At 38.0% G+C, this 27975-nt stretch overlaps 8 protein-coding genes across 10 annotated transcripts in view; 4 read left to right on the top strand and 4 right to left on the bottom strand.

Annotated features, from left to right (window-relative positions):
- Window positions 1-92: 92 nt before the first annotated feature.
- On the bottom strand, window positions 93-3669 carry LOC128872413 (UV excision repair protein RAD23 homolog A-like). Its single transcript, XM_054115066.1, has 6 exons — window positions 3451-3669; window positions 3301-3373; window positions 2906-3062; window positions 2559-2735; window positions 2141-2472; window positions 93-2050 (listed from the first exon to the last, which is right to left on the bottom strand). The coding sequence occupies exons 1-6, from the start codon at window positions 3514-3516 to the stop codon at window positions 1716-1718; spliced, it is 1140 nt and encodes a 379-aa protein (XP_053971041.1). The 5' UTR covers window positions 3517-3669; the 3' UTR covers window positions 93-1715.
- Window positions 3670-4018: 349 nt separating this feature from the next.
- Window positions 4019-7718, bottom strand: LOC128872414 (cell cycle control protein 50A). Of its 3 annotated transcripts, none has more exons than XM_054115068.1 (5): window positions 7592-7718; window positions 7280-7505; window positions 6187-7014; window positions 5938-6103; window positions 4019-4675 (listed from the first exon to the last, which is right to left on the bottom strand). In XM_054115068.1, the coding sequence occupies exons 2-5, from the start codon at window positions 7329-7331 to the stop codon at window positions 4627-4629; spliced, it is 1095 nt and encodes a 364-aa protein (XP_053971043.1). In that variant the 5' UTR covers window positions 7332-7505; window positions 7592-7718; the 3' UTR covers window positions 4019-4626. The 3 variants fall into 3 exon arrangements, with proteins under 3 accessions (XP_053971043.1, XP_053971042.1, XP_053971044.1); XM_054115067.1 differs by having other exon boundaries at window positions 7280-7446; window positions 7528-7687; XM_054115069.1 differs by adding an exon at window positions 5430-5486 and having other exon boundaries at window positions 7280-7682.
- Window positions 7719-8216: 498 nt separating this feature from the next.
- On the top strand, window positions 8217-13380 carry LOC128872410 (ribosomal protein S6 kinase beta-1-like). The gene is made up of 13 exons (XM_054115061.1): window positions 8217-8662; window positions 8742-8782; window positions 8942-9116; window positions 9189-9272; window positions 9332-9465; window positions 9545-9607; window positions 9685-9813; window positions 9882-9972; window positions 10060-10176; window positions 10261-10392; window positions 10599-10706; window positions 10786-10964; window positions 11025-13380. Exons 1-13 carry the CDS (start codon window positions 8576-8578, stop codon window positions 11098-11100), a joined length of 1416 nt encoding a protein of 471 aa, XP_053971036.1. The 5' UTR covers window positions 8217-8575; the 3' UTR covers window positions 11101-13380.
- Window positions 13321-15053, bottom strand: LOC128872412 (corepressor interacting with RBPJ 1). The gene is made up of 6 exons (XM_054115065.1): window positions 14839-15053; window positions 14656-14750; window positions 14333-14583; window positions 14134-14260; window positions 13925-14056; window positions 13321-13842 (listed from the first exon to the last, which is right to left on the bottom strand). Exons 1-6 carry the CDS (start codon window positions 14908-14910, stop codon window positions 13371-13373), a joined length of 1149 nt encoding a protein of 382 aa, XP_053971040.1. The 5' UTR covers window positions 14911-15053; the 3' UTR covers window positions 13321-13370.
- A 30-nt stretch (window positions 15054-15083) lies between these two features.
- LOC128872415 (sesquipedalian-1-like) lies at window positions 15084-16270 on the top strand. Its single transcript, XM_054115070.1, has 2 exons — window positions 15084-15764; window positions 15849-16270. The coding sequence occupies exons 1-2, from the start codon at window positions 15471-15473 to the stop codon at window positions 16203-16205; spliced, it is 651 nt and encodes a 216-aa protein (XP_053971045.1). The 5' UTR covers window positions 15084-15470; the 3' UTR covers window positions 16206-16270.
- Window positions 16271-16346: 76 nt separating this feature from the next.
- On the bottom strand, window positions 16347-24274 carry LOC128872404 (protein hobbit). Its single transcript, XM_054115046.1, has 16 exons — window positions 24085-24274; window positions 23886-24012; window positions 23615-23806; window positions 23283-23534; window positions 22893-23054; window positions 22604-22816; window positions 22266-22533; window positions 21966-22188; window positions 21768-21886; window positions 21368-21688; window positions 20866-21305; window positions 18699-20796; window positions 18359-18603; window positions 17231-18287; window positions 16923-17140; window positions 16347-16837 (listed from the first exon to the last, which is right to left on the bottom strand). The coding sequence occupies exons 1-16, from the start codon at window positions 24141-24143 to the stop codon at window positions 16553-16555; spliced, it is 6279 nt and encodes a 2092-aa protein (XP_053971021.1). The 5' UTR covers window positions 24144-24274; the 3' UTR covers window positions 16347-16552.
- An 89-nt stretch (window positions 24275-24363) lies between these two features.
- The window catches only part of LOC128872409 (tRNA-dihydrouridine(16/17) synthase [NAD(P)(+)]-like), a 7879-nt gene continuing 4267 nt past the window's right edge, over window positions 24364-27975 (top strand). The window contains exon 1 of the mRNA XM_054115059.1: window positions 24364-24557. The gene's annotated coding sequence lies outside the window, so the exon portion shown is untranslated. The remainder of the gene's footprint in view (window positions 24558-27975) is intronic.
- Window positions 25578-27975, top strand: part of LOC128872407 (uncharacterized) — a 4046-nt gene continuing 1648 nt past the window's right edge. The window contains exon 1 of the mRNA XM_054115055.1: window positions 25578-27441. Coding sequence (XP_053971030.1) covers window positions 26499-27441 — 943 coding nt within the window. The 5' untranslated portion in view covers window positions 25578-26498. The remainder of the gene's footprint in view (window positions 27442-27975) is intronic.

The following is a 27975-nucleotide window of genomic DNA, read 5'->3' on the forward strand; positions in this document are numbered from 1 at the left end:
ATATTTACTATGTTCATTTATCTCCTTTCCCTTTTTGCGTTTATTAAATGAAAAACAATGGAAGTCAAAGGTAGCTACCGCTTATTTTTACATGTAAATTTTAAAGCATTTATTTATTCTACTACAAATAAAATTTGACGAGAGTAACGAAGAATATAATTTTGCACTATAATATTTTTATCTGTAGCATTTTATCATTTTTTTGGTATCTGATACACAAAGGAAGCTAACTCAAGAAATATTTGTGTAACATAAACTTCATGTACGTTAACTCTTTGTAACAGTGGAAACCCTGAGACAGTTTCCAGATATTATTACATTAATAACACCAGACTCGACTTTACAAAGAATTATTAAAAATGTGTACTTCAACTATATGGATGTGCGAATATGATTGTAAATTACATATGTATGTATCACAAAATAAAAACGCCAATAAAATTGAGATTGTACAGTAAATGTACCAAAAACAGGGAAACTAATATATTCGTTTGTGCCTAGACTCATACTATTTTTATTTATTAAATATTCAATCTTTTAATATTATTTGTTTTACATTATGTATCATATTTCTAATAAAATTTTAATATAGTTACTATTATTTTAAAAATTCAAACGATTTCTAGTAAGTTACATATTAATATGTTAAAGCTATAATATATTGAATGTATTTTCATAATATTAATAATCTCATTGCCTCCACTTTTATAGAAAGTTAATTACAAATTTTCTTTATAGATTCATATTTCAGATAAGTTACCTGGAATTTATCGGTTTAAGATATTTTATAGTATGATTATCTCTTAACAACTAGTCATAAATTATTCGAGCTTTTTTTCAGATGAAAAAAATGGTTTGATATTGAGGTTAAAACAAATTTAAAACGATACATATGTGAATATTACTTAAATTTTCATTTTTCCTTCAATTAAGTATTTCTTACATTTTGTTAGTTTGTGACAAATGAAATGATTTGTAATGTTTTATTAATGAATAACTATCTTCACTTTTGTTTAAAAAATACAAGACTTTTTTTATACATACATACATAGGCGCAAGTTATATGCAAGTACACACATATATACATATGCAATCATACATATACGGATGCACTTACATAATTTTTATATTAGAAAGCCTATCAAATGTACAAAGTATACTTGTCATGTACATACATGTTATTTGAAAACACATATCTTCATACACGTGTACAAACTTACACGCACATGTAATTGTATAATAATTTCAATATATAAATACAACAAAGTATTTATATTTTTGTATATTAAATCATTAAACAAGCAGGCTTTCTTACATAAAAATGTAATTACACTGCTCCATATATTCAAAGAACAAAAATTTTTGTTAAAGAGCAATTTTTAGACTGCAAGGATGGATTATAACACTAATGCAAGTTATTGAATTTCAATCTCAAAATACATGAAACAGATAAAGTACATATTTTGAAATGAAACGAGCTCAAACTGTAAACAATTTAATATGTCGAACTATCGGATGTAAAGTTCCAGTAAATTTATACGATTTGCAAAGTACGCCAATGTTTAACTAGAAAATTAATAAAATAGTATAAATATGTGTGCATACTTATGTACAAAGTAAAGGTAACCAGTTGAAAGTAATGCAGCGCCTGTGTAATTACCCACCCTATATCAGTCCTTTAACTCCGTATTATGAAATCAATGAAGCGTGTCGCTTCAGTCATCGAGATTTTGTGATAGCAAAAAATTAGCAGCAAGATTTTCATTTTTTTCACATGCAAAATATGCTTGTATAACTAAATGCTCTGGAAACCCTAATGCCTTCAGCCTGTCAATAGCTTCTTTATCTTGTGGTGATATCTGAACTATACCAAACCCTAAATTTGATCCAGCCCCAGCTCCGGCTCCCGCTCCAGCTCCGGCTCCCGCTCCAGCTCCTGTACCCAATCCTGTACCAGGTCCTCCAGTTAAACCAACAGGCGCAGCTGCGGCTGGAACAGTCGGCGCAGTTACAGGTGTGGCTCTCGTACCTGTGCCTCCAGTTGTTTCCACTATTCGGAAATAAAACATATAAAACGTTTACACGTATGAACAAACGGATAAAAATAGTATTTTCGTTTTAACAAATAAGTAAAACGCACCAGGTTCATTGAGCATGCGCACAAATGCCTCTTGATTTTGCGAAATTAGTTGCAACAATGCAGGATTGGTTTGACCAATTTGTTGGAGTACAGCATTCAATAATTGTGGATTTTGTTGAATGACTTGACGCATTTGTTGAAATTGAGGTTGCATCCTCAAAAATGCTAGCGGATGTTGCCCTTGATCTTGAAGTTGTTCTTGCGCCTCGGGTGGATCTTCTGGCGGATCTTCGAAAAGCTGAGCCGGTATACCCGTTAAAAGGTATTCAACAGCTCTATCAGGATTGTTGAAACTTGCTCTCAGTGCTTGTTCAACTTGATCACGCTCATACCTGACATAAACCATATCAATGAAACATGAATCAAAGATAATGGTAAGTAAATAATTAAAACATTCTTTTATTAAATATATATTTACCCCATATCCATAATGTTGTTTACCATAGTATTATAATCTTCACCCATTAGCAAGGCACTTTCAGCTTGACCGCCAACTGATTCGGGAGTAGTACTTGCTTCGGATTGTTCTTGTACATTACTAACAGGATTCTGTGGAGCCTGAACGGTAGGATTTGTACTAGGTGGTGGCACTGAGCTACGACAAAAGGCAAACACCAAGAATAATTTAACATAATGTAATTAAAATAAACTTATTACTAATATTCATTATTTCTTCAAAAATACACTTAAAGTAGTCTTAAAAAGGACAAAATTATTATAAGATATTCGCAATATTTATACGATTGAAATATTTTCAATTAGTACCTGGTCGTACTACTTTCTTCTTTATTTTCCCCGTCTGCGTGATCTTCGGTTGCTGCAGAACTACTACCGCTTTTAAGCTTTGTTACCATAACAACTATGAACTTCTTTTCGTCTATATTATATTCCGTCAGAGGTTGATCATCTTTTAATATCTTTCCTGTAACACCAAGACAATTTAGATAGCTACAAATTACAAGTCATTGTCATATGAAAACAATGACACGTATAAGAGAGTAAAATGAAATCCGATACGACGTAATTTCGTACGATAGGTCTTTCTAAACGTCAATTATGAAAATAAACTTACACGGAGCTAATCGAATTGCAAGTTTATGAAACAATGTAATAAACCAGTAACGAAGCGAAAATGAGGTTATGTAAGACACATCGCTTACCAGCGTATATCAATTTCTGGTGATCAGCGGGAAAACCTTTCTGGGTTTCGATCTTTTGTTTCAGATCTCTTACCTACAAAAATATATCGTTAGAGTATATATTACACCTCACAAAAGCCACAAAATTTCGCATTCGTTACGATCGCCTACCGTTTTCGACGGATCAATTTCTACAGTAAACGTTTGTTGTTGTAAGTTTTTCAAAGTTATAATCATGTTGAAAGATAACAAAATTGACAGCACGTTGTCAGTCGACAAAAGAAACCGTGGAAAGTCTGTTGTAACAAAGCTAGAGAGACGTTTTGTTATAGATCTTTTCGGCGATGAGTCGGCACTGCTTTGAGCAGCTCACAAGTGCCTAACTCGTGGTAGTATGCAACTGAAAACATATGATGACATAAAGCTGTGTTTTCAATGGCGAACAGTTGACTGGCCAAGGTGTGTACCGAAATAAGTCGACAATTATACGATTAATTCGATAGAGATTTTTACAATAAAATTTCTTTATAAAATAGCTTGATAGAATGATTACAAGTTAAAACAACTATGTATATTTATGTTCGCTTTATAGACAAGTAATAAATGTCACGAAATGATAGGCTGAAATTTCGAAATATTTTTGGTACCGAAGAATGTTTGAAGTAATTCGAATCTTTGTAGTCCTAAAAATTTCAAACTTTTCTCGAGGGAATACTTTCTAAAAACATATGTATACAAGTATATTAATAAATATGTGAACCTTTTTATTTATATATTTATACATTTATTTGTGACTAGAGTAAAACTAACACGATAATTCCAACGTATGTTACATAAGGAAATAGTACAAATTAAGTAAAATTTAACAATATATTAAGACACTCAGACAGACCAACATGCCTGAACTATTTAATAAAGAAGTCTAGATACATCAGTCGTTGGATTTATTGATTTTAAAAAAGAAAATAAACGTTTTGATTCTATTACTCTGAGCATCTTAATACATGTACATGAAAAATGCATGATACATAAGTAATTAAAAATCCGTTTACCGTTAATTATATTTCTGCAACATGTAGTCATGTACATTATACAGTGCATAAATAATGTTTACATTATTAATATTCGTATTCTATATAAAGGACGTTTTATTAAAATATTTCTATATCCATTTTTCAACAGCAAACTAAAGAAGTTTTCTTTGTTTAACTGTCGTCTGTTTTGCTAAAAAACTCTTTATACATTTACATTTCACGAAATCTAAATTGAATTATTTTATATTAACACTTACAAATTAAATGCAGAATGTCCGTAATCTTCTTCAAAATTTGTAACAATTATGTATAATTATTCTTGGTACGGTGTAGTTGGACTCACATTGATCATCTCTGTTGCACTATAAAAAGATATAAGACAATTACTGAATTTTCTTTGGCAATTAGTTTTAATGATACATTTGTTTTATTACGTTATTAAGCAATTGATAAATTGATAAAAAAAAGTATTGCTTTAAAAAGAATCAAAAATGAAATTCATTCATTCAATGCAAATAAAACGTTTTAATTAATATATAACAATATATCTGCCATAAAATGTTCTACACTTTATATTTAAATTATTACATGCTAAGTACAGTTTCATACTGTAAACATTCTTTTTTTTTAATGAATTCAGATGTAATGAATTCAAATCTAAACGATGCATTACATAAATAAAAAGTTAAATTTGTTGTTATATTAAATGACTCGTTTGATAGTGTTTCCAAACTACACAACATAATTAAGTACGACGTGCAATGTAAAAAGCATATATTTATGAAGCAAAAAATACTTAAAGAATAAAAAGTATGTAATGTTTTATTTACGAAAAAATTATTTGTAATTGTTATGAACTGTATTTTCGAATAAAAGCGATGCATTTAATGTTTATATTATCTATGGATCATGAACAAAAGGCAATAAATACAAAATACAACTACATGCATATGATTTGTCCTATAACAAAAACTTACATTCGCAACATATGAAATAAGTACAAGAAAAATTAACAAGAAATGGATACGAACAAAATATTTATAAAGCCATGTCACACGTAAAACGATAATTAACATTCTTGCAGGTTAGACATAACACAATATCACAAACACTTACAAGAACAATTACGGTGCCCTAAGCATATTTTGTTGCAGTCATCTTTACATTAGTTTGCTGTATAACATACATTACACAATAGTTTATTGTCAATTTTGAATTCAAGACACATGGTTTTGTGAATAATAATTGGTGAAGTAAAATATATAAAAATAAAACGTATTTAAAAGTATTTTCTATATTTCTGGTACACGTGAAATATTTTTAATACTCTTATTTTTTTTAAATTCTAAAGAATACTATTGAAAGGCAGTTAACAATTTCCAAAATTGTTAAAGAGTAAACAATATATTAAAACATTTATTAAAATGCAATTGCTGATTGATTTGTATCAATTTTTTACTGTAAATTATCTAAAGTATAGTACGTTTCAGATGACAAAAAGTAATAATTTTTAAAACAATTGCATTTTTCAAATTGTCCTGATTAAAAGCCTTTCTTAAGCATGACATCATTGAGTGTAAAGTAAAACAGAAAATTATATGAAGTACATGATATTAATCTTTACCTTTTAGAGCATTTGATGTGAATTATTAGTAGTGTAATACCTAACACTAAACAAATACATCCTACAACTATATAAGCAATACCAAGAAAAGGATTCTTTCCACCAAGAAGAGATGTAGTACTCAAAATCATTCTTTTCTTGCCATCAAAAGCAGACACAGGATATGCTACAAAAAGAAAATATTTATTAGTTTATTATATCATTTTTACATAATAAATATGATTATTTGCGTCTTTAAACATCACTTACAATACTTAACAGTAAGTATATAGTCCCCTTCCACTAATCCTTCAGAGAAACCTTGTTCTGTGTGATTCACCCTACGATAAAGTTTTCTGAAAGTGGGCAAGGCAGCAGTTCTCATCCAAACAATTAAATCTTCATTTTGTAAACCATTATTACTTTCATCCTTCAGATCTAACTCATAAATTTGTTTAGTCCAATTCTTTGGTTTCGCATAACCTTTAAATGCTTCTGTTAAATTACCCTCAGGATTTCTAAACTTAATGTTCTTATCCGAGGGCCAAGCTATACCAGTTTTTATTAATGGCACAGGTCCATTATGCTTTTTGGAATACAATTCCAATTCGTCACTGAATAATGAATTAGCGATAGCACCACATGGTACAATAGGTGTGTTGTTTGCATCAAAAGCAAATGGTCCACAGTCACCTGAAACCTCATCGCTCAACTTTCCTAACAACTGATTATCATCACGTGATTTTACATATCGTCTGTGATTTTGATAAAAATTTGTCAAACCATAGTACATATAAATTTTTCCATTAAAATCAGAGGGTAATTTGAATTCTATTGTACAAATACAAGGTTCAGCATGATTAGGTACTTCTACTATATAATCTGTACATTTGTAAGGCACATCCTGTGTACGAAATTTGTTTGTAGAATTACACTCCGTGTAATCTATGATGTATTCTTTGACTTGATCAGAAAAATAAAGTAATCCAATTCCAACTGGTATAAACGCAATTCCAATTACAAAAAACGTTGGTAATACAGTTCCAGCAGTAAGTATCGGTTGCCAAGCAGGTAAACGCTGTTGTTTGAATGCGCTATCTGTTTAAATAAAATTATTTATTTGAAAAACATTATGTCACATAAATTTGTTATAAATAGTTCTGTGAAACTTGTATCGTATTTTAATCACTTATTTAATTAACACTCTACGATTACCGAAAAATAATAAAACTAAAAATTAGGAGTAACCTTGGAAATTATAATTTCTATTATACAAATAAATTATTTGTAATCTCTACACGTGTACCAAACGAAGTATAATAAATATAACGTACAAAGTTAATCTACTATGCAATAAACTTACCCGATGGTTTCTTCGTTTTAGGTATCGAATTAATTTCACTGATAGAAGTCATGTTTCTTTCCACGATGCCGATTTACTCTTTTGATAAATTCAGTAGCGGAACGCTGTCATTTGTGAAGAATAAATAATTCGAGTACCAATTACTCATCGAACGCCTCCGATCATTTCTGATAACACCAGATAATATAGCATGGAGCAGTAATGAACAGAAACGAGTACTATACGTCTAAAATTGAACGTATACATACATATATTTCGGATCAAATGTCGTTTCTATTAATTATCCTCAACATTTGCAAAATGTGGTCTTACATTGAACAAATATTATTTCATAGTTCATCAAATATATTGCAAGGTTTATGTTACGAAGTATTTGCGTTCTATATAGTTTATTATTATTGATTACTGTTGAGCGCATCCAGGAAGGTCACCGCTCATTAAGCCGCTCTGTGAGCGGGTACAATTTAACATTTAACATTTAACATTTAATATTTTCGCTAAGGAAAAAGTTGTTTAAAATCACCTCCTGAACCACCCCTTTCAAGGTGTTACAACATTTTTGGGACACCCTGTATATACTCCTGAAGGGGCGCCACGATAATCTTGCTCAGGGCGCCAATATTGCTAAAATCGGCCCTGCCAATAAGTTTTTGTCGCGAGCATGGTTTTATTTATACTTTTTTTCACAACAAACAAAATGTAATGTTACGAATCACAGTCATTTTGTACTTCGTAGGATCGTCCAAAAATTATTCATATATACCGATTTTTAAATAAATGCAAATAGATTCGAGCGGATTGAAAGATACCAAAAGAGAAACGATCGAAGTTTCGAAGATTGAATTTCAACCAACGGTGTAAAAAGTAGCGGATTTCGTATTCAACTTCAGACGAGACGAAACCTCGTAAAAGTTTCTGTTGTATATCTTTTCTGTATTTCGTGGTAGATCGGGGTTCCTATTTGCGCTGTCCATGCCCTGTTGCCCTGTGTCATAGGCTACGTGAATCGTGTGTTTTTTTTGCGAAGTTGTTACGTTCTCGTCTGATTATTTCCTAAAAAAAGAACAGACATTCCTCACGATAACACTTATGATTTCAGTTATAATTTACGGCTGACGGTCGTAGATAGTTCGATCTATCCGCCACGAAATAAGTGCGTTGGGACAGACGAATAAAAAAGAAGTAACATTCCATCGCTTTTACGCACATACGTTTACCTACATTATTCGAACGCGTTACGATCAATTAAAACTACTAACCAGAGAAATTCTTAAATGTGATTTCGTCGTAAAGAGGATGGCTGGTGTATTTGACATAGAATTACACGATGGAGATTCCGTAAATCAAGACGAGTCAGACAACGATATTCTTGAAAGCAGAGAAGTTCGTTTTTTGGCCGAGCTTTTAATAAATTCTTCTGCTGTTTATACCGGATCTCTCATTCATTTCTCTTTATTTTTAGGACGAGTACAATCATGCCACGAACGCGAATACTATATTAGAGTAAGTATTATAGCTTTTGAAGGTCAACGACATTGACCTTACAGCCAAACCCTACAATATTTACAAAACGATACGAATTTGCTGTTAAATTCATTTTAACCACCTCCCTCTCTTTCGCACCTTGGAAAAAAGAAACTACAGAAATATCTTCTTTAACAGATCCGATAATTTAGAAAGAGTTCAATTATCAGAGCAAAATGTCAATCCAGGACAAGAGAAAACTGGACCGCAAGACTTTGAATTGTGCAAGATTCTTGGAGAAGGTGGATACGGAAAAGTTTTTCAAGTAAAAAAAGTTACAGGAAAAGATAAAGGCAGCATTTTTGCTATGAAGGTAAATATTTTCGCTTGTGCACAAACAAAAAGAACACAATGAAAGAACGTTGACAATTTCTACTACCTGTAGGTATTAAGAAAAGCTTCTATCATACGAAATCAGAAAGATACAGCTCATACAAAGGCGGAAAGGAATATCTTAGAGGCTGTAAAAGTAAGTATAATTCATCAAACGTGATAACACTATAGCTATTTAGTTTATTTTTATTATAGCATCCGTTCATTGTGAATCTGATGTATGCTTTTCAAACCGGTGGCAAATTATATTTAATATTGGAATATCTTTGCGGCGGAGAACTTTTCACATACTTAGATAGAGAAGGCATTTTTTTGGAAGACACAGCATGGTAAGTTAACCGATTTCGCAGTCATTTGTTTCGTAATATTTCACGGATCGATATCTCCTGTGTCTGTTTTTGCTTGCAGTTTTTATTTGTCCGAAATTATCCTCGCATTGCAACATCTTCACAATCAAGGTATTATATACAGGTACGGATGTTTTAATTATTTACCATTACCGAAGTGTGTATTGCGCATACATCTAACGATATCGATCGTTGTTGCAGAGATTTGAAGCCAGAAAATATTTTACTAGACAGCGAAGGTCATGTTAAATTAACAGACTTCGGTTTGTGCAAAGAGCATATACAAGAAGGTACAGTGACGCATACATTTTGCGGCACTATAGAATACATGTAAGTAGAGCGTTTTTTATTCAAAACTAAGAATAAACTGCATACCAAAATAACGCTAACGTGTTTAGGGCACCAGAAATCTTAACGAGAAGCGGACATGGCAAGGCTGTTGACTGGTGGAGTTTAGGTGCGCTAATGTTCGACATGCTTACCGGAATGGTACGCGAATGAAATAAACAGAAAGTTATTAAAAAGTTTTCGATGATTAAAATAGACGGAATAATTTTGCGTATTCCTCGTTTACAGCCACCGTTTACAGGAGACGACAGAAGGAAAACAATTGAAAAAATTTTACGAGGAAAACTGAGTCTTCCGCAATATCTAACACCAGATGCGAGAGACTTGATACGAAAATTATTAAAGGTATCGTTAGCAAAATTTTATCGCATGCGATACCGTTGGGAAAAGTGACTCGTATAAAAACTATGTTCCACGTATTGCTTACAGAGACAAGTACTTCAAAGATTGGGATCCGGTTTCGAAGATGCCGAACAAATTATGAATCATAACTTTTTTAAGCATATTAATTGGCAGGATGTAATTTCTCGAAAGCTAGAACCACCCTTTAAACCATCGTTAGTAAGTAACTTTAATTAACACGTTGATTGCCATATCGGGTTATGTCGTGGCACCGCGCCAAGTTATGTCGGCCGGCGCTTAGTAGGTGTTGTATCGCATCGAATAAGCGTGGCCTCTTCGCGACGTCTAACGATTTCGCTTTGGCAGTCAACGTGTTAATATAGAATAGTGGGACAGTAAATAAATGCATTTCGAAATATTTACAGAAAAGCGCCGATGATACGTCGCAATTTGACGAACAGTTTACGGCAACCGTACCGGTCGATTCTCCAGTTGAAAGTACATTAAGCGAATCTGCTAATATGATATTTCAAGTAAGTAACACGATATGCTTCTACGATAGTAAATCAACTACTTTGAACGGTAAAACAAAATACAATTGACCGTTTACAGGGTTTCACGTATGTAGCACCGAGTGTTCTGGAAGAGATGTACTCGCAACCAAGAGTTGTAAATGCTAGAAGTCCTCGCAAAGGTCTTCTATGTACAGGGTTCAGTGGAAGTCTTCATAGCTTATCGCCAAGATCACCCGACACCCATCTTCGTACATCGTCTCATTATAACCACCACAGGTACCGTTAACTTCGATATTCTATTTTAATCCCCCAACTATTTTATTTTTTGATTTCTAGGCATCACGTAGTAGGTTCACATAACGTGGAAGATACCGAAATGACAGATATAAGTCAACTGTCGAACCGTTTATAGTGATTCATAGACAGAAGTACGCGAGAAAACGCTGTTTTTCCATCTTAAATCTTGGAAAAATATTTGTAACATCATTTTCTGGCTTACTTATTTTTCTGTAGTACAACAGTCACATTTAGCAAATTTAACGTGATTTGCTTCTATATACATAGCAACAACTAATTCTAAACGCTAAGGAGAAGTTACGCTTGTAGAGCAGTGGTGCTACCGGCGTACAAATTTTACGCAGGCCTGTAACTGCCATAGCGTGACTAACGATTGTTTACGATGTAAAGAAGGAAAGTTATATATGTTTTCGTTGTGTAAATATACGTAGGTTTTTGATAACAGGTGCATTCTTTTGAAGAAAGACGCTGTACTGTTGAGAGGTGTAAGAGATATTTTTGATGACATGCTATCCCATCGTTTGCAACGAGTTATTCGATTTCTTTTAAATGTCTGACTCGTCGCCAATTACGAGTTCATCGTTAGTGTACAAAATTAGGCCAACGAAAATTGATTTGAGTGTACCTAAAGATTCGTTCCGAAAAAGAAGAAAGAATGTGCTGTATTTTCGAATTGTTTGCTCTATGAGAATTTATAGATCGTGCAATTCCTTCATTGTATCTCGAGTTAACCGAATGATTTTTAAACAAATATTTACGTACGTTCCAAAATCATTTGAACGTCTTTTACGATAAAGGATACATAGATCATGGTAATTTCTCAAGTATTGGACACGACTAGACTCGAAACTTGTTCTGCCACTAGTATAAAGTGTTGATTCCTTCAAAATAATAGAGAATACATAAAATCATAGCAGTGTAAAAAAAAAAAAAAGAAGAAAAACTGCATTGATCTATATTATAGCAGAATCGGAGGGGTATTATAAACGGACATATTTTGCTCATACTTAATTGTGATTTATCGAGCAGTAATGTCTTGTATATAAATTTTTTGGATAATTTTGTTTTTAGAGAAGAGGCGACGCGGTTAAATTGCATTCGTAACGCCTTAATATACTTAATGAATCGTCATTCCCTGATCACTAACCAATCCGATTCTACTCTAGATGTAATCATTGTGAAAGTGACAATTACACAACAGATTCAAACTGCCCAAGTGTTCACAGCTACCAGCTGGATAGTATTAACTTTTACATAGTAAAACGTGTACACACGCGTGTTAGAAGATAAGTATGTAAAAGTCTTGTTAATAGCTAACTGTATTATAAAAGTAAATTGTTGAGAGTGAGAAATTGATACTTTGTAAGATACATACGTACGTACATAATAATACGCATCTATAGGTAAACATTTTCAAAGATAGGAAATTACCCTCTTGCTTCTTTAGACAGAAAATGCAGTGAATGTTTCACTTCTATTACATTTTTCTATAATAAAATTATAATGTAAAGAAGTGAGTGCCACGTTTTCAAATATTATACGTATATGTATGTCTCTGCTGATTCGCGGTATATAAATATTTAAAGAATCGACTTGACTAGAGGCGAAAAGAGACGGGACAACCGATGAGAGGTCTCCCCCAAGTCGATTTTTTCACTTTGCTGAATCTTAGTAAACATATTTTGCTTCTTGGTATCTACAAGTAAAAGGAAACAGAAAAGCTTAACGCTTAATACAATTCAAATTTTACCAACATTAATCTATTAAGGTTACGTTAAGATATTTTAAGGTTCTTGTTGGCAATCTTACAAAACTGCATTATTTTCATGTATGTGATATTACAATAGTAGCACTATCTAAGTATTTATTAAAGAGTTACTGTTTTTTAACGGGACTCGTCAAAACAGAAATAATATCGACACTTGTTTAGTAATGATAATTTTAGACACGCATAATGAAATATCGTTGAATGTTGAGCCGTTTAAGAGCTTATCTATTTTAGCCATTTACAGTTGAAATAATACAGGATTGAAATAATATTTGTTTATTAAATTTTCTTCGAACGTCACCTCGTATAAAACACCCATCAGAAATTAATATTATGAAAAATGCACAGTTTATCAACGTTTTGCAGTAATTTTTGTTGTTTATTTGAGATACATTATATAGTTTAATAAGAATAAAACCGCTGTTCGTATTATATTGTACTTTCCATTATACGTATATAAAAGCTATATACGCGTATATCTTATTTTACTTAGTGTTCTGTGATTCTGTACGAATAGAAAACACGCGCAAGCATTCATGCATGCGTGCGGACATACACACGTACATGTTACGAATAATCTAAATTTATTGTATACCTTAAATGTGTAAAAAACATAATTAATCTTTAGATCGTTTTGTTCTCTTTCTATCGCGCCTTTCACTATTTCTATCCTCGTCAAATTCTATGTTTTTTCTCTTCCTGTGGTTAACAAAATCTCTGTTTTTACTTTTTTTCTCATCCTTCCGATCACTCTTTTTGTATTTATCTTCCATTTTGTACTCGTATTCACGTCCCTCCCTCCGATTATTTATTTTACGCTTCTCCTTCTTTTTACGATGATCCGTAATTTCACTGTTTGAGATCTTACAATCTGTCTTTTCCTTCTTTTGTCGTTTCTTTTTCGATTCTTTCGACACATGGCCACTGTCAGTGGTACTGTCACTACTACTGCTACTACTAACAGTGTCGCTACTATTATTCTCCGTATCGCTATCTGTATCACTGCTACTCTTTTTGCGTTTTATTTTTTTGTGTTTCGACTTTCGTTTTTTCGTTTTCTTAGTCTTTTTTTCGAGTTGCTGTAATTTCCTGCAATCGATGTTTTCAGAAAAATTTAGTCTGTCCTTGCAAACGATTGTCACTGAAAATTTATACAAGGAAAATTATTTACCTTAATAACTTTTTCTTTTCTTTCTTGGACAGAGTTTTTAAAAACGTTATTTCTGATTGCTCCTCGTCATCAGAGACCATAAGATGTTCATGTTCTGGAACCCGTAAATGTTGTTGAGCATTGAGTGCTGATCTGCAAATAAATCGTTTATAAAACACCAAGAAAGACAGAGGGAAATTGTTCCGAGGGATAATATAATTTTAACTTACTTTTTAAGAGCTAAACCATCTTCTCTCATTTGTTGAACTAGAGTCAGAGCATCAGGAGCAGATGGAGTTTGCGAATTATTTGCCATTACTACACTCATTGCTTGACTATACAGAGGACACTCCTTATCTACAAGTAACATGTATTAATAAACACGATTTTAATGTAATATTTTATAATAATTATACAATTATTACAAACCTGTGTTTATATGTCCCCACTTATGACACTTGATACAACGTACGTTACGTACTTGAATACCAAATGGTTGATCTCTGATTTCACTGTCTCCTTTGCAATAACTTTCTCTAGGCGCGTTATACTTGCGTTGCCATTCAAATTTATACTCCGGCTCGTTGTCTTCTTTCTCTCTCTCTTTCTTTGCTCCAGGAGGAGGTTCGTACATGAAATTTACACTAAGTTTGTCTTTGCTTTCTTTGCTGAGTAATGCTCTGTAACAAACAGGGTAAAAGTTAGTGGAAACTGGGCTCCGAAATTCCGTTAAGGGAAATCATTTGACTGACTTGTTATTATGAAGATCTTGTTCCTTTTCATATTGAACACGTAATTCCTCCTGCTTTTTCTTGTAAGCCTCTGCTTGCTGTTCAGCCATCCATACCTAATAAAAACACAGTCGGTAATTTAATCATTACTCGTACTATACATAACCTATATAAGAAGCTTTTACGACAAAATAAGAAGCTTACTCGTTTTAAGTTATCTCGAGATGCTGGATGGAAAAACTTCTTGCACATGTAATTATTAAATCCTTTTCCCATTTTGAATTACTAAATCGACACGTATCAGAGATGAATTAATATATCGTTACGCGTTTAACAAACAACACGTATAACAAATCTATAGAAATTCTGTGACGTTTCTACTTTTATCCCACCATTGCGTCTTTTTTTTTTTTACTGTCATGGAAGGTTAGTACATCAACTTGCCAAATGTGTAAACATACGTTGTGAAATGTCAAAATAGACAAAGCGAGATACATCGTATAAAGAAACATCGATTAAACAGTGCACAATAAGTATTTAAATAATTACAAATTTTCGCTTTATATTCTTCAAAGTACATCGATCGCAAGAATCCAGCTATTTTGACGTTTAAAGTTAACCTTAAATACACGATGTAAAAATTGTGTACAGTTAACCTATCTTTAAACGTAAAGATTCGAAAGCATCGAAAAGTAAAACAGTTCCGTTTGTTTGTTCTTTAATCAAGAGCATCGAACGAAGAAAGCATCGCATAAATTTGATAAGATCGTCTTGAGCGGAAAATCGTAACAACGTTGTTTGACAACCATCTATTTAACAGTACAATTTCAAATGCAATGAAAATAAACGAGAAAAATATGGTAGCTTTCGCTACTTCGGCGACACCGGTGGATCGCGAGGGTTGGTTAAACAAACGCGGTGAACTGAATCGTGGCTATCAAAGAAGGTGGTTCGTTCTCAAAGGAAATATATTATTTTACTTTGAGCGACGTGGCGATAAAGAGCCAGTGGGTATGATAGTCCTGGAAGGTTGTACCATCGAATTGACAGAGGACGAGGAACAATTTGGCTTTCAAATAGTATTCCACGGACCAAACAATAGAAACTATGCTCTCGCAGCGGAATCTCAAGTAAAAATAGTTTGTTAAATTTCATACTGTCGAATGCGATGTTTGGTTCACAGGCTGTACATATACTCTTGCAATAATTTTTAGGAATCCATGGAACAGTGGATGAAAGCTTTGGCATGCGCAAGTTACGATTACATGAAACTTATGGTGGCGGAGTTGCAAAGGCAGTTGGATGCCACGGAAGAAGAACCCGCTGTGGTTGTTCCTCCTCCACAATCGCCCAAAGCTCCACCGCGGCAGCGACATAATCCTTTCAATCGCCCGGAGTCTCATCATCGTTCGCAAAGCGTCAGATCTGCTCCTGGTAGAACAGAAAACGTTCCGAGAACAAAGATAACGTTTCGTGAATTGCATACTAAGTATGGTAGGAAAATTTTGGCTGACTTAAACGAATGGAGACACGCTAGAAAAAATGCAGAGGCTCCCTTGATTACTTTATAACAGTGTGACGCATGTAAATTGTAAATATTTCAATGGAAAATATAACTTGTACTTATGAAACGTTATTGGAATGTATTTTTCATTTTTTACAACAATGAGTTCAAGTTTACTAAGGCATTGTGTAATGAAGCGCACGATGTGTACTATTATACAACTTCGAGTTTTATTGTACAATAAGTATAAATAGAAAAGTTTACGAATATTGTTTTGTTTGAATAAAAACACTTAATACCAAAGATGTACATACAGTCTAGTCTAGGTACTACACGTTCAATGCATCCGATTCCCTTCTTTTATTAAATATTTTATTACAATGAATACCAATATCCAAGGGCAGGAATAATCGACTATTTAAATTTAAATACACCTTTCTTTCTGGCGTCACCAGGTAGATGCCTAGCACCCAACAAAAGTCGAGCTTTATCTTCTTCTTGCGGAGCAGACTCTTCCTGTGGACCTCTTGGCTTGATCTGTAATTTCTGTTTAATAGCTTGACTTAATATTACACGCCTAGAATCGCTTTTCATAGCCAGAAGGAGATCTAGCCATGTCCACGTAACATTATGATATTCTAACGTTGGTATTACTAGAGCAAAGTCGCGAACATCTTCCAGATTTTTCTCTTTATTTCCCTGTAACAACGCGAATAATTAGGAAAGTTTGCAATAAGGAGAACAATAATTTCAATACCTTTCTTTTCATCTAGAGATATATTACCTTGTAAGAAACACGAACAGGTACTTCTGGTATTTTTATGTATATGAAAAGTTTATTTTTATCCGCTCTTTCTTTCATCTTTTCTACGTCATCTCTTCTTTCGATCGGTACGTAAAATGAGGAATCTCGTTGAGGCGCAGGAGGCTCTTCTATTCCATCCGGATCTCTCTCGGGGAAACAAAATTTCAGCATTGTATTGAAAAACTTCTTCGTCAAACCTAAATTAAATTTAAAATCACGATAAAATCACTCGACGAATTATAAACCGTTCAATGTTTGCAAGCGATCGAAACAGAATCTAAATTTACCTAGCGTTAAAGGGACCACATTGATCTCGAAATGTTCTTTAACGGATATTCCAGCAACCGGTGCCTTTTCCCTACAAAATACTCGAAGGGCTCTTTGCCTTTCAACGGGCATGTTACTTTGTAATTCTGTGGGCGTCAAAACTTCCGTGTAAATTTGATTTGGTAATAAATTGGTCATCTTAACGTATCCCAGCTCTAGGAGATGCTCGACGGAATCATCGGTTTTACTGGTTTTGGTGTACAGGAAATTGGTTAAAATAAGATCCGCGATACCCAACTGTCCATCCGCATCGGTCAACCTCCACTGGGCGTGCTTGAAACAAATTTCAGCCACTCTCGCGACCGCTGCTGGTTTATCTTTCAACGTAGTCGAAGCTGTGGCGGGGGCGGTGGTTTCTTTGTAGCAACTCAACATCACGTCGAGTTCTTCGGCCTTCGCGGATAATTTTTCCTTACATTCGAAAACTCTCGCCTCCAACCGTTCCATTTCTGCCAGCAATTCAGGACTGGACTCCTCTGCGAGAGCTTTCTGCACCAAATACGTTTCGCGTTCCAATCTTCTCAATTTCGCTACCAATCCCCGCACGGTGTTCTGCAGCTGTTGAATCGGTCGCTTTTGATCCTGCACGGAATGTAGTTGTAACTGAAATCTCATTCTCTGTAACCGTTCCGACGCCTCTTTTCTTCTCGGTTCCACGTAAAGCAACAAATTATTCACGATATCCAAAATCATAGCATACTGCAAGGAATTCGTGCAAACGTCCAAGTCGTGATGCATCAACGTGAACGCGTCGGCAGCTGAAAGTTCTTTTCTCTCCCACAGGCTGACTTCTTCCCTCGGTGGCGGAGGGACTTGATCGATACACCCGACGTCCAATGCCTGGCCGTAACCAACGTAAAAGAACTCGCATTTGCACCTCGAAACGATACGTTGAAGTTGGTGTTGGGGCCCGCCACCGCCGCCAACGGTTTGACTCACGACACCTCCGACGCTTTGTCCAGAACCTACCAATGCAGGTACGTCCGGTAGACCAGCTATCACTGTCGAATCTTTTTCCTTAGCGAAATCGAACGATTAATTTTACCGTCGATAGAGCTCGTACCTATCAATTTCCGTTTATTTATTACCTGTATATTGTCCAACGTCAGCCACATTATATTATCGTCGATATTCTCGTCGATGTTGGCGCTGACCGTCGCATAATACTGCATGCATTCCAACGACCCGACCCACGTTGTCTTCGATACTAAAGTTCTCTCCTTCCATACCGGTTGGTGAATTCTCTGCAATATTTCAGCTTTGGCTGCGGACAGTATCACGTAACCCCGTGTCTCGATACCTTTCAATAATACCTGACTGTTTACCAAGGCAACTGAAAGAGACGATACACGATTACAATTATTTTCGTTCGTTTTTGTTGGAACGTTACATAAAAAGTTAGAAGCTTAACCGTAAGCTTAATCGTACTCAGCCAATTTTTGTGCAAAACGTCGTCCTGGTGACAAGCCGCCAGTCCTCGTAGTTGTTGGCCTCTGGTTTGTACCGAGAGATCGTCGCTGAACGCGACTGGTTTGTTCGCAGCTTCGGCGATCAATCTCTGGAGCATCCCGACCGCCTCTCCCTGTTGCGGTTTCGTCGCGGAAGACGAGGTGATCTGCGTCGGTACGATTTTCGGCTCGACGGATCTCGTGCGATTCTTGTGCGAAGTCGACGAATTTTCTCTGTGGAAACCCTTCAGCGCAGCGGTCGAAAGATTCTTTTTCAGCTGTTGAGTCTTTATGAAGGAATCGAAGAGCGCGAAAGCGACGTCTCTGTTCGTCTTCGTCCAAGCTCCTTTCAAATCGTGGACGACGAGCCTGTGCGTGGGAGTGTCTCCTCCGCTCACTCCTGTCACCATCGCCTCTCTGCCGTAACTGACGCGCGCCACGCTCAAGCAATAACACTTCTCGACCGGTTGTCGCAGCGACGCGCTCTCCTTGTCCTCTTGGAGAGCGCTCTTCAGCCAAATCTCCGCGTCGCTGAGCTCGCAGTTCATGTAAACCACCGACCACTCGGCTCGCGGCCGGTGTATCAAACCGTCGTCGATCGGATGCAACGACAAATTGTGTTCGGAGCTACACGCCACCCTCCCGCCAGTTACCTCGAATCCGCGTTGCATCGCGAACGACATCCAATAGCTAACGTGAAATCGATGGAAAGCCAAAGTCAGCCTGACTTTTCTGTAGTGTCGACTGAGTTGTTTCTTCCGGGGTCTGATGTTCTTGAAGAGCGGCCCTTTCCTCGTCGGCCTCGTCGCGCCTGACAAGATGAACTTTAGGTTCTCGAACCATCTCAAAGTGCTCCCATAAAGTAACGCTGTTGGCGCGCTGGTAAGCGCCGGAGACCCGGAGATCGGCTTCGTCTCGAGCGAAAGGCTGACGTTCAAGTTCTGCGAACGGAACGCTCTGAACGAATCGTGCTCTTGGTTGCTCGAGTACTCCGGCAGTCGATCGGCAGCGCAAGGTATCGCGGTATGATGGTCCCTGGGGTCGCCCAAGCAAACCCAAGCCAGCTTCATACTCAGCCGAACGTTCGGTAAATGGAGCAACCTGCAATCGTCGTATTTGCTCGCCGTGCGAACGTAAACGTCCAAGTCTCCTTTCACGATGATCTTTCCCTGCGTCCAATCGAGCTCTAGTCCCGTCCACGTCAGTTCCATCTCTTCCGTGGTATTGTACGGATCCAGTGAACCGTGCAACAACACCGTCAACTGTTTCACGCAGAGCGTTATTCTACCGTGAAAAGATAAACGCATTTTGTCCCAGAATGGCAACGGAGGGCTCGGGTCCCGCGACGGATGAAGTATCTTCTCGAAGCTGAGATTGCACTGGGCTATCACGGGCTCCCAGCACGGACCGAACGCGTAACGAAATTTATCGATGTCCCAATTGAGATCGTGATAGTACTTTAAGGACGTCATTCCTCTTTCTACGACGATGTCCTCCCAAGGCGCGCCGATCTCGATTCTCACAGTGCGCCTGGCTCTCGGAGGTGCCAGGGCCTCCGCGCCAGCTAGCCTACCCCACACGCTCAAACTCTCGACCAACAGCAACGGCTGTGGGAAATCTCGTAGCTGAAGTTTCCATTCGGCGCACTTCAAGCTTATTCCTCTGACCCAGAGCGCGCTGAACTCGAGGCCGTCCTCGGGCCAGGGCGTCTCCGCGTCCATTTCCCTGATGGCTTTCGTCGCGTTCTCCGTACCGTTAATCGTCGGATCAGCCAAGATCAGTATCTCGAGGTCTAACATGGACCACGCGAACAGTCGCGTTCTCGCTGGCCCGGCGCGTTGCATTTGCTTCCATCTTTGAACGTAGATCTCGGCGTTCTTTTTATTCAAACTGGCGTAAAGTTCCTCGACTTTATCCTGGGGCAATAATAAATGAGTACGGCAGAGCACTTGTACTTTAGCATCGAGCATCGCCTGGCGCTTCAAGCTCTCTTTATACTCGTCCTCCAAAAGCTCGTAATTATCCCGCAATCGTACTTCGAACGGGTCGTCGCTCACTTCGAACACCCACTCTTTTATCTGGAATTACGTATTTATTCATTACACGGACCTCACCGTTTCGCTCAGCGCTCGGCTAACAGAACTTACCTTGACGATCAAATCGCGCGGTAAACGTAGATTCCCGGTGCTCGAAGAAGAATGAATCTCCTTCAACCATTTCCTTATACTGAACAATTCATTCTGAATCGCGTCGGTGAACTGATGCTCGTATGGAAAGCAAGCCTTTACCGATTCGATATTGAGCGCCCAAGTGTCGTTCCAATCCAGAACGAAACCCTCGCTACTCTGTCTTTCTATCCGTACTTCCGCGTTATCCGATACTTTAACAAGCTCGAAACCTTCTATCATAATTATGTCGGCCATGTCTAACGTAGCGCGAACATAATTCAACCTCCATTCTCCTTGCGACCAACGCAATTGATCCGACGAAAGTTCTAGGAAGTGTTTAGGAGATATATCTATAGACAGGCTGATACCGCCGGTAGCCAGTATGTCCAACACCCGTTTCGGCTTTTCGACTCTTCCGTCTGTAAACGAAATTTGGATTAGTTCGATTAGTCTCATTCGAGGACTGTAGACGCAGACGTACTTTGAACGTCGATCGAAGACGTGTCTCGACTTATAATGGATCTGAAGTCTACAGACTCCAGCCAGAGTTGCAAAAGTCGGAGATGTAAATTAGGACTCCAAGCCAAATTAGTTCCATCCAGACTGATGTTTATAGTTTCAGAACTGACAGCACCTTTGCATTTTTTTATAGCTAAGAAGGGGTGAACCAATGCTTGTGCATGTTGACAGGTGATCGGCTCGTTTTTATTCAAAGTTATCGCGCTCACGCCTTCCGCCACGGCCACTAGCCGTTTCGCGTTGTGCTCTAAATTTGCAGTGTCCAAACGTGTCATAACGGATACTGTAAATGAACAGAAACATCACGTGGAGATCCGTCGCTACCGATGAACTTATACAGTGACAGATGCGCGTATACGTACGATTATTTTCTGCGATAAAGAATAAATTACAATTCGTAATTTTGAGATTCAATTGAATGACATTATCCGGATCGCTAGTCTTTTTTGTTGTTTCGGTTCTTCTGTACCTTTGAGTGCATCTGCGGAATAGTTAAACATAGTTATTGGAAGTATCGAGCTACGATTGGAATATTTATTTCCCCTGATTGCGTGACTTACTTATACGCTTCTTCGAGAAATCTGGCAAGTTCCAAACTCCATTCGGTTACGAGAGCATCCACCGCGATCCCTATGGCATTGGTACGCGTTGTAGCTAATAATACCCCGATAGACAGAGGTGTTCCCCATCGATGAGACGTTTCCTCGGTAACGGTACTGGAACCGTTTAAAGTACAATATAAGGATTCCACAACCAATTCCGTATTCCAACCATCGATCGTGTCTATCGAATTAAACGACTGATATTATTATTTTCATTTAAATTGAGAAACTTGACATACAGATACATCAGACCCGTACCTGTAGGTGTGTTTAGAGAAAATTTCATACGAGCTACCCCGCATGAAACTTCATCGACATCCAACAACTTGACGCTTAGGGACGAATCGTAAAATTCGGTGTTCACTCTTACGTCTAACCAAGGTAATTTATTCTTTAATGTTATGCTCCCGACAGGCTCTGAAATTTCGTGATCGGTGCTGCATAATATTGTCTCCCAATCTTTATGATCGTAAATGATCGAAAGTGTATTGATTTGCGTAGCAATTTGTAAAACGTTTTGTTCCACCTGTAGGCAAAATTATGAAAATCAATCCGATTAACAATGGAACGCGTATCGCAGTAATGCAGTTTGTTACCTTTGAATTTATTAATAACGATCGTAACGTCAAAATAGGAAGTTTGCTACGAACAGACAGCCCATCCAAATTTAAAGTAAGATTTAACTGCATGCCACACGGTTGGAATTTCGTGTTAATTTGAAGGCCCTTCATCGTACCTTCCAAACCAAGTACCATCCCATCTTCTCTACCCGTGATTATCGATGTATTACCTACTTTCAGCATGAAATCCTAAACATTTACAGCTTGTGTTTAATTACATTAATAAAATCTATATTTTCTTTAATTGAGCGCCAGAAAATTTTACCTTTGGTATAACTGGTGCTAAGCGAGCCAATAAATCGTTGGAAGTATTGACATCCGCATCGGAATACGAAGATGTAGCGCTTAACGAACTTCTGTCTTTGAAGAAGCTAATTAGACCTGCTCCTCCAGAACCCTCTGTCTGCGTTATTCCGATGTACAATTTCTATAAATTAGATCCTGCTTGATTCCAATTTATTTCCATTTCAAGGGACAGTTGTTCAGGATCATCCGTTAAGTGCGCTAAACACAAATAGCTACCGTTCAAAGCATTGAGCTAAATTCTTAGATCGCCGTATAAATGTCGTAAAACTCTATGCCTTTTGCAATTTGCGCATAAAAACGATTAAGCTGATACAGAACATGCGTACACCATAAGTAAGTATGTTCTTACCTCCACAGACAGTTCTCCTTGTGCTTTCAAAGTAGCTTCGGCTGTACTAGCGAAGGATATTTGCAAAAGACAGGCATCCGACGCGTGGCGTAACAACTTCATGGCGCCACCAATAACAGATGCGGACGCGAGAAGAGTACGGGCTCCGTGAACAACGCTGCCATCCAAAGTGAGACTCTCTGCGCTTCCATTAGCGAGCCAACCGTTACCCAAGACCAGAAGATTTAAATTCTCTACGTGCACAGCCATAAACTAAAAAATTTTAGAATGATCTTAATTAATATAAATTAAAAGATTAAAAACAAACACATTTCTCATAGCGGATTATATACCTGCACAAATGTTATGATTATGGATGGAATTTTCTTATTCCTAAAATCCATCGGTTCTTTGGGTTTCTTTACAATGCACGGGACTTTAATCGGAACATCCTTGTTAACTCTAACATCTTTCATGATCACCGCCAAGAGTTTTGCTACGTCGCTGCTAAACAAACTGCTACGTATACTAACTTCCTCGACTTGCTGAAATCAGTTTGTTCGATTAGACGTATTTCGATAATTGTAAAAAATTCTTAAGGAACGATATCTAGTTACAACTTACCAACGTGAAACCATTTTTCGAAACGTTTACGTCCCGAAGTATAAAATACGGTAGCGAAATGTGCCCGACTCGTAGATAAATTTTGTATCGTCTCTTTACCAGCCATGCCACGAGTCTTGGTATCACCCTGAGAAACAAATTTTGTAAGATACTGCATTTTCAATTATAGAAACTGATTTCATCCAACTGTTAACCTTACCAGGTGAAAATGCAGTAGAGAACAAAACAGATCGTACAAAAGACGATTAACCCAGTCATTTTTACGAGTTACATAGCGACGTCAGAATTTTCATTAAAACGATCGAGCGACTGAATTAAGCAGCAACAACAGCTAAATCGCAAGGATGAGCATTGGTGAAATATGACAGCTAACGAAATAACTATTTCTATATATATATATAGTTTTTCCTTCGAGCACGTCGATGTATCGATTTTACATTTTCGATACTTTCTCAAGGAACACGAATGTTTTCGACCATATTTAACAGTGACACGAAACGATTCGCGATTTACATAAGTTACAAAAGGTCCTAGTTAACTATAGCAATCGTTAAACGTTAAATGCGTTTCTAGTCATCTAATAAAAAGAAGCATATTATGTTAATCGTGCCGGAGCTCGCTAAAATTAAATAAAACCTCCAAATTAACCTACAAATTGGATGCAAGTGTAAGGTTAGTAAACACATTTTTCTCTGTAAAATAGTGAGTTTTTAGATCGAAACGATCGCAATATGTAACACGATGCGATACACGACTTTCAATTAAATATCGACGACTGGTTCGCGAGCAAATTAATTTTCGAAACAAATCGAGCGACTGTTCTCATACCAAAATACAAATTATTTTCGCCACATGTTTGGGCAAAAGGTCTTTACTCGGCGTTCAACAGGTTACGAGTAAAATGTAATAATAGTAATGTCAGTCTTCCTAACGAAGACGTTGTTAATATTTGAACTGTAATTGCATTTGAAACAGTCGTGTCGTACGCAGATACAGAGTTCGTCGTGTTGTAAATTGTTGTAAATTGCAAATTAGGTGAAGGACAATAGAGTTTATGCAGGGTGTCCCAGAAATGTTGGAGGTCTTTGAAATAGGTGGTTCGGGAGGTGATTTAAAACAACTTTTTCCTTAGCCAAAATGTTGTCCGAGGCTTCGTTGAGGAGATATTAACGGAAAACACTGACCAATCAGCGGGCGCTCCATTGGCATACTCGCGCTCTGATTGGTCAGGGAGCGCGGCCGCCTAGTGCGTAGCCTACGCTACCGCGGGCGCTACATCGGCATACTCGCGCACTGATTGGTCGAGGTTTTCTGTTAATATCGCCTTAACGAAGCCTTGGATAAAATTTTCGCTAAGAAAAAAGTTGTTTCAAATCACCCCCCGGACCACCCTCTTCAAGAACTTCCAACAATTTTGAGACACCCTGTATATACTTCAGAAATACTTCAGAATAAAGGTCTGTTTACACATATCCGTAACGTGTCAGTTCCGTATCCGTACCGTATCAATAACGTCACGGAGCGGTGTCGGACGATATGTGTAAATAGACCTTAACCCAAGAGAATCGATCTTTTCGATTCTCGCGTTGTATTTAAATTTCGCGGATCTTTTCACTTATCCTCGGAAAGAAACGATATGATCTACAATCACGATCGAGTATTATCCGACCACCTGTAAAATTTACGATATAAAGTTGCTAGCATTGGATGAAGCAACAGTTCTCAAACTTTGTTCACTCGCGACACGCAATTATTAATGATCCCGAGTTTTACAAAATCTATACTCCGAATTCAACCTTCGCGTATAATGCAATAACTTCTGGAACTGGAACGTTACTCGACGGAAAAAATAATTTACGTAAACAACTTGACGTCGATTAATTTACTGCTTAATTTCTTATTAATTTTCTTCGTTTTAGTACTTCAAATATATTTTCATATCGAAGACATAGTGGAGATTATATTTTCTGGTCTTCTTTATTTCGTTACAAAAATCGGAGCATCCCTAATCGGACGTACGGATTTCGCCAGATTTTGATTTTGCCAGAAAATATGACGAGAGTAGGGGTCGTGGAAGAAAAAGGACGAGGTGCGCGGGAGGCGAGAGAAGAGCGATCGGTGCGAAAGGAAAGCAATTGTTACTGCTTTTATTATCGCTATCGCGATATCGCATTCATAGAAAATCCAACGCGTATTTTCGGGATCGTTTACGCGACTACGTTGCCATGCGAGTATCGATTCGACGAACTGGTTCGTAAGTCGCGAGGCGCGTATTTCGTCGTATGGGACACTAAACCGAGTTCTCCCGAGGATGCTCGAGGACAATCGCGATTCGCAACGCCGCGACGAGTGTGCCGACAAGTGGTCCCGTAGAAGTGTCTATGGACGAATCGATGGACGTTTTGATCGTGGAAAAGTGGTGAAAACGGGATAGCCGAAGAGGAACCACGGTGGATCGGGGATAAAGGAGACAAGGCAGGGATGGGAGGCGCGAAGAGAACGAAAGTTTTAAGAACTGGAAGAAAGACGTCGACCGGAAGGAGGTGACAGGTTGCCGAGGAGAAGCGATCACGGGGAATTGGCAGCGAATGGGAGGCGAAAGGACGGCTCGTTATGCGAAACGAAGCCACCAGCGACATCGTATCGAGATGGTGCTCGGGTCAGAACGCGTTCGTGACACCGGAACGCAGAAAGTTTAGACGCGTGCACGGACTTCAGCTACCGCTTCATCCCCAACAAGTGATCGGTTGGATCGTTATTTTGGTTATAGCGATAAACACGTTTGCCGTCTTAACGCCGCTCCTCGAGCCGAGTCTGCGTCCAGTCCTCTCGATCTCCATAGCAGCGATCTTCGCTACGCATCTTTGCTCCCACCTGATCGTGCTCCTGCTGGATCCGGCGGATCCCCAAGTCAGGTCTCAGCCGGCGAACAAAGTCCTGCCGGAATTCGACAGGTCGAAGCACGCGCGTGTCATCGAGAACGGCCGATGCCACCTCTGCAATATAACCACAGAGAGCAAGAGGACCAAGCACTGTTCGATCTGCAACAAATGCGTGGCGCGATTCGATCATCATTGCAAGTGGCTCAACAACTGCATCGGCGGTAGAAACTATTCAGCCTTTCTCGTTTGCCTAATTTCCGCGATCCTGGCGAGCCTGTCCGTCGCCGGTCTCTCCGCGACGGAATTGTTGCTGTCGTTGGTCTCCGGTAGGACGGTAAACGCCAGCATGGAGAACGCCACGGGTCCTGGCCTGTCAATCATCCCCGTCTCGGACACCGGCTCTATTATCCTGATCTCCGCGATAGGAATCCTCTCGGCGATCGCGGCGATCCTCCTGATTCATTTGTGCTTCTTTCACGGGTACATCGCCTGTCTCGGTTTGACCACGTACGAGTACGTAAGGAACAAGCGAGAAAGAAACACCGTTACCGCAGCCGTCGCAGCAGCCGCCGCCGCTGCCGCAACCGCTACCGCTGCCGCCGCAGCTGCGACCGCCGCTGCTGCCAATGCTGCCAACTCCGTGGACGCTACCGGGAACCCAGCGACGGTAACAGGTAAGCGACTAAAGGTCTATTTACACATATCCGTAACGTGTCAGTTCCGTATCCGTTCAGTTCCGTAATGTTCCATCAATGTCAGTGATTTTAAATATTCTTCTGTTGTTTTTGAGTGGGCATGTTCACACACGTCCGACACCACTCCGTGACGTTGTTAATATGGTATGGATACGAAACTGACACGTTACGGATATGTGTAAATAGACCTTTATTCTGAAGTATTTCTGAAGTATATAAAGGATGTCGCAAAATTGTTGGAAGTCCTTGGAGAGGGTGGTCCGGGGGGTGATTTGAAACAACTTTTTCCTTAGCGAAAATGTTGTCCGAGGCTTCGATAAGGAGATATTAACAAAAAACCTCGACCAATCAGAGCGCGAGTATGCCGATGAAGCGCCCGCGGTAGCGAAGGCTATGCGCTAAGCGGCCGCGTGTTACTCGCGCTCTGATTGGTCGGGGTTTTCTGTTAATATCTTCTCAACGAAGCCTCGGACAACATTTTCGCTAAGGAAAAAGTTGTTTCAAATCACCCCC

The sequence above is a fragment of the Hylaeus volcanicus genome, chromosome 2, assembly GCF_026283585.1.
Source record: "Hylaeus volcanicus isolate JK05 chromosome 2, UHH_iyHylVolc1.0_haploid, whole genome shotgun sequence".
Lineage (NCBI taxonomy): Eukaryota > Metazoa > Arthropoda > Insecta > Hymenoptera > Colletidae > Hylaeus > Hylaeus volcanicus.

What these genes read in the sequence shown, in the direction of transcription:
- LOC128872414 (XM_054115068.1), bottom strand. Translation starts at nt 7,331, where the DNA reads ATGACTTCTATCAGTGAAATTAATTCGATACCTAAAACGAAGAAACCA. An exon ending in TAAAACGAAGAAACCATCGG is followed by an intron (nt 7,015 to 7,279) that starts GTAAGTTTATTG and finishes TTATTTAAACAG; the next exon opens with ATAGCGCATTCAAACAACAG. An exon ending in CACATCAAATGCTCTAAAAG is followed by an intron (nt 4,676 to 5,937) that starts GTAAAGATTAAT and finishes ATCTTTTTATAG; the next exon opens with TGCAACAGAGATGATCAATG.
- LOC128872415 (XM_054115070.1), top strand. Translation starts at nt 15,471, where the DNA reads ATGAAAATAAACGAGAAAAATATGGTAGCTTTCGCTACTTCGGCGACA. An exon ending in CTCTCGCAGCGGAATCTCAA is followed by an intron (nt 15,765 to 15,848) that starts GTAAAAATAGTT and finishes AATAATTTTTAG; the next exon opens with GAATCCATGGAACAGTGGAT.
- LOC128872404 (XM_054115046.1), bottom strand. Translation starts at nt 24,143, where the DNA reads ATGACTGGGTTAATCGTCTTTTGTACGATCTGTTTTGTTCTCTACTGC. An exon ending in TTTCTCGAAGAAGCGTATAA is followed by an intron (nt 21,887 to 21,965) that starts GTAAGTCACGCA and finishes ACTATTCCGCAG; the next exon opens with ATGCACTCAAAGGTACAGAA. An exon ending in TGACGTTGGACAATATACAG is followed by an intron (nt 18,288 to 18,358) that starts GTAATAAATAAA and finishes GATTTCGCTAAG; the next exon opens with GAAAAAGATTCGACAGTGAT.
- LOC128872410 (XM_054115061.1), top strand. Translation starts at nt 8,576, where the DNA reads ATGGCTGGTGTATTTGACATAGAATTACACGATGGAGATTCCGTAAAT. An exon ending in TTTTTGGAAGACACAGCATG is followed by an intron (nt 9,466 to 9,544) that starts GTAAGTTAACCG and finishes TTTTGCTTGCAG; the next exon opens with TTTTTATTTGTCCGAAATTA. An exon ending in TCGACATGCTTACCGGAATG is followed by an intron (nt 9,973 to 10,059) that starts GTACGCGAATGA and finishes CCTCGTTTACAG; the next exon opens with CCACCGTTTACAGGAGACGA.
- LOC128872412 (XM_054115065.1), bottom strand. Translation starts at nt 14,910, where the DNA reads ATGGGAAAAGGATTTAATAATTACATGTGCAAGAAGTTTTTCCATCCA. An exon ending in CAAGATCTTCATAATAACAA is followed by an intron (nt 14,584 to 14,655) that starts GTCAGTCAAATG and finishes TGTTTGTTACAG; the next exon opens with AGCATTACTCAGCAAAGAAA. An exon ending in GAAAAGAAAAAGTTATTAAG is followed by an intron (nt 13,843 to 13,924) that starts GTAAATAATTTT and finishes CATCGATTGCAG; the next exon opens with GAAATTACAGCAACTCGAAA.
- LOC128872413 (XM_054115066.1), bottom strand. Translation starts at nt 3,516, where the DNA reads ATGATTATAACTTTGAAAAACTTACAACAACAAACGTTTACTGTAGAA. An exon ending in AAATTGATCCGTCGAAAACG is followed by an intron (nt 3,374 to 3,450) that starts GTAGGCGATCGT and finishes ATATTTTTGTAG; the next exon opens with GTAAGAGATCTGAAACAAAA. An exon ending in CCAGAAATTGATATACGCTG is followed by an intron (nt 3,063 to 3,300) that starts GTAAGCGATGTG and finishes TTGGTGTTACAG; the next exon opens with GAAAGATATTAAAAGATGAT.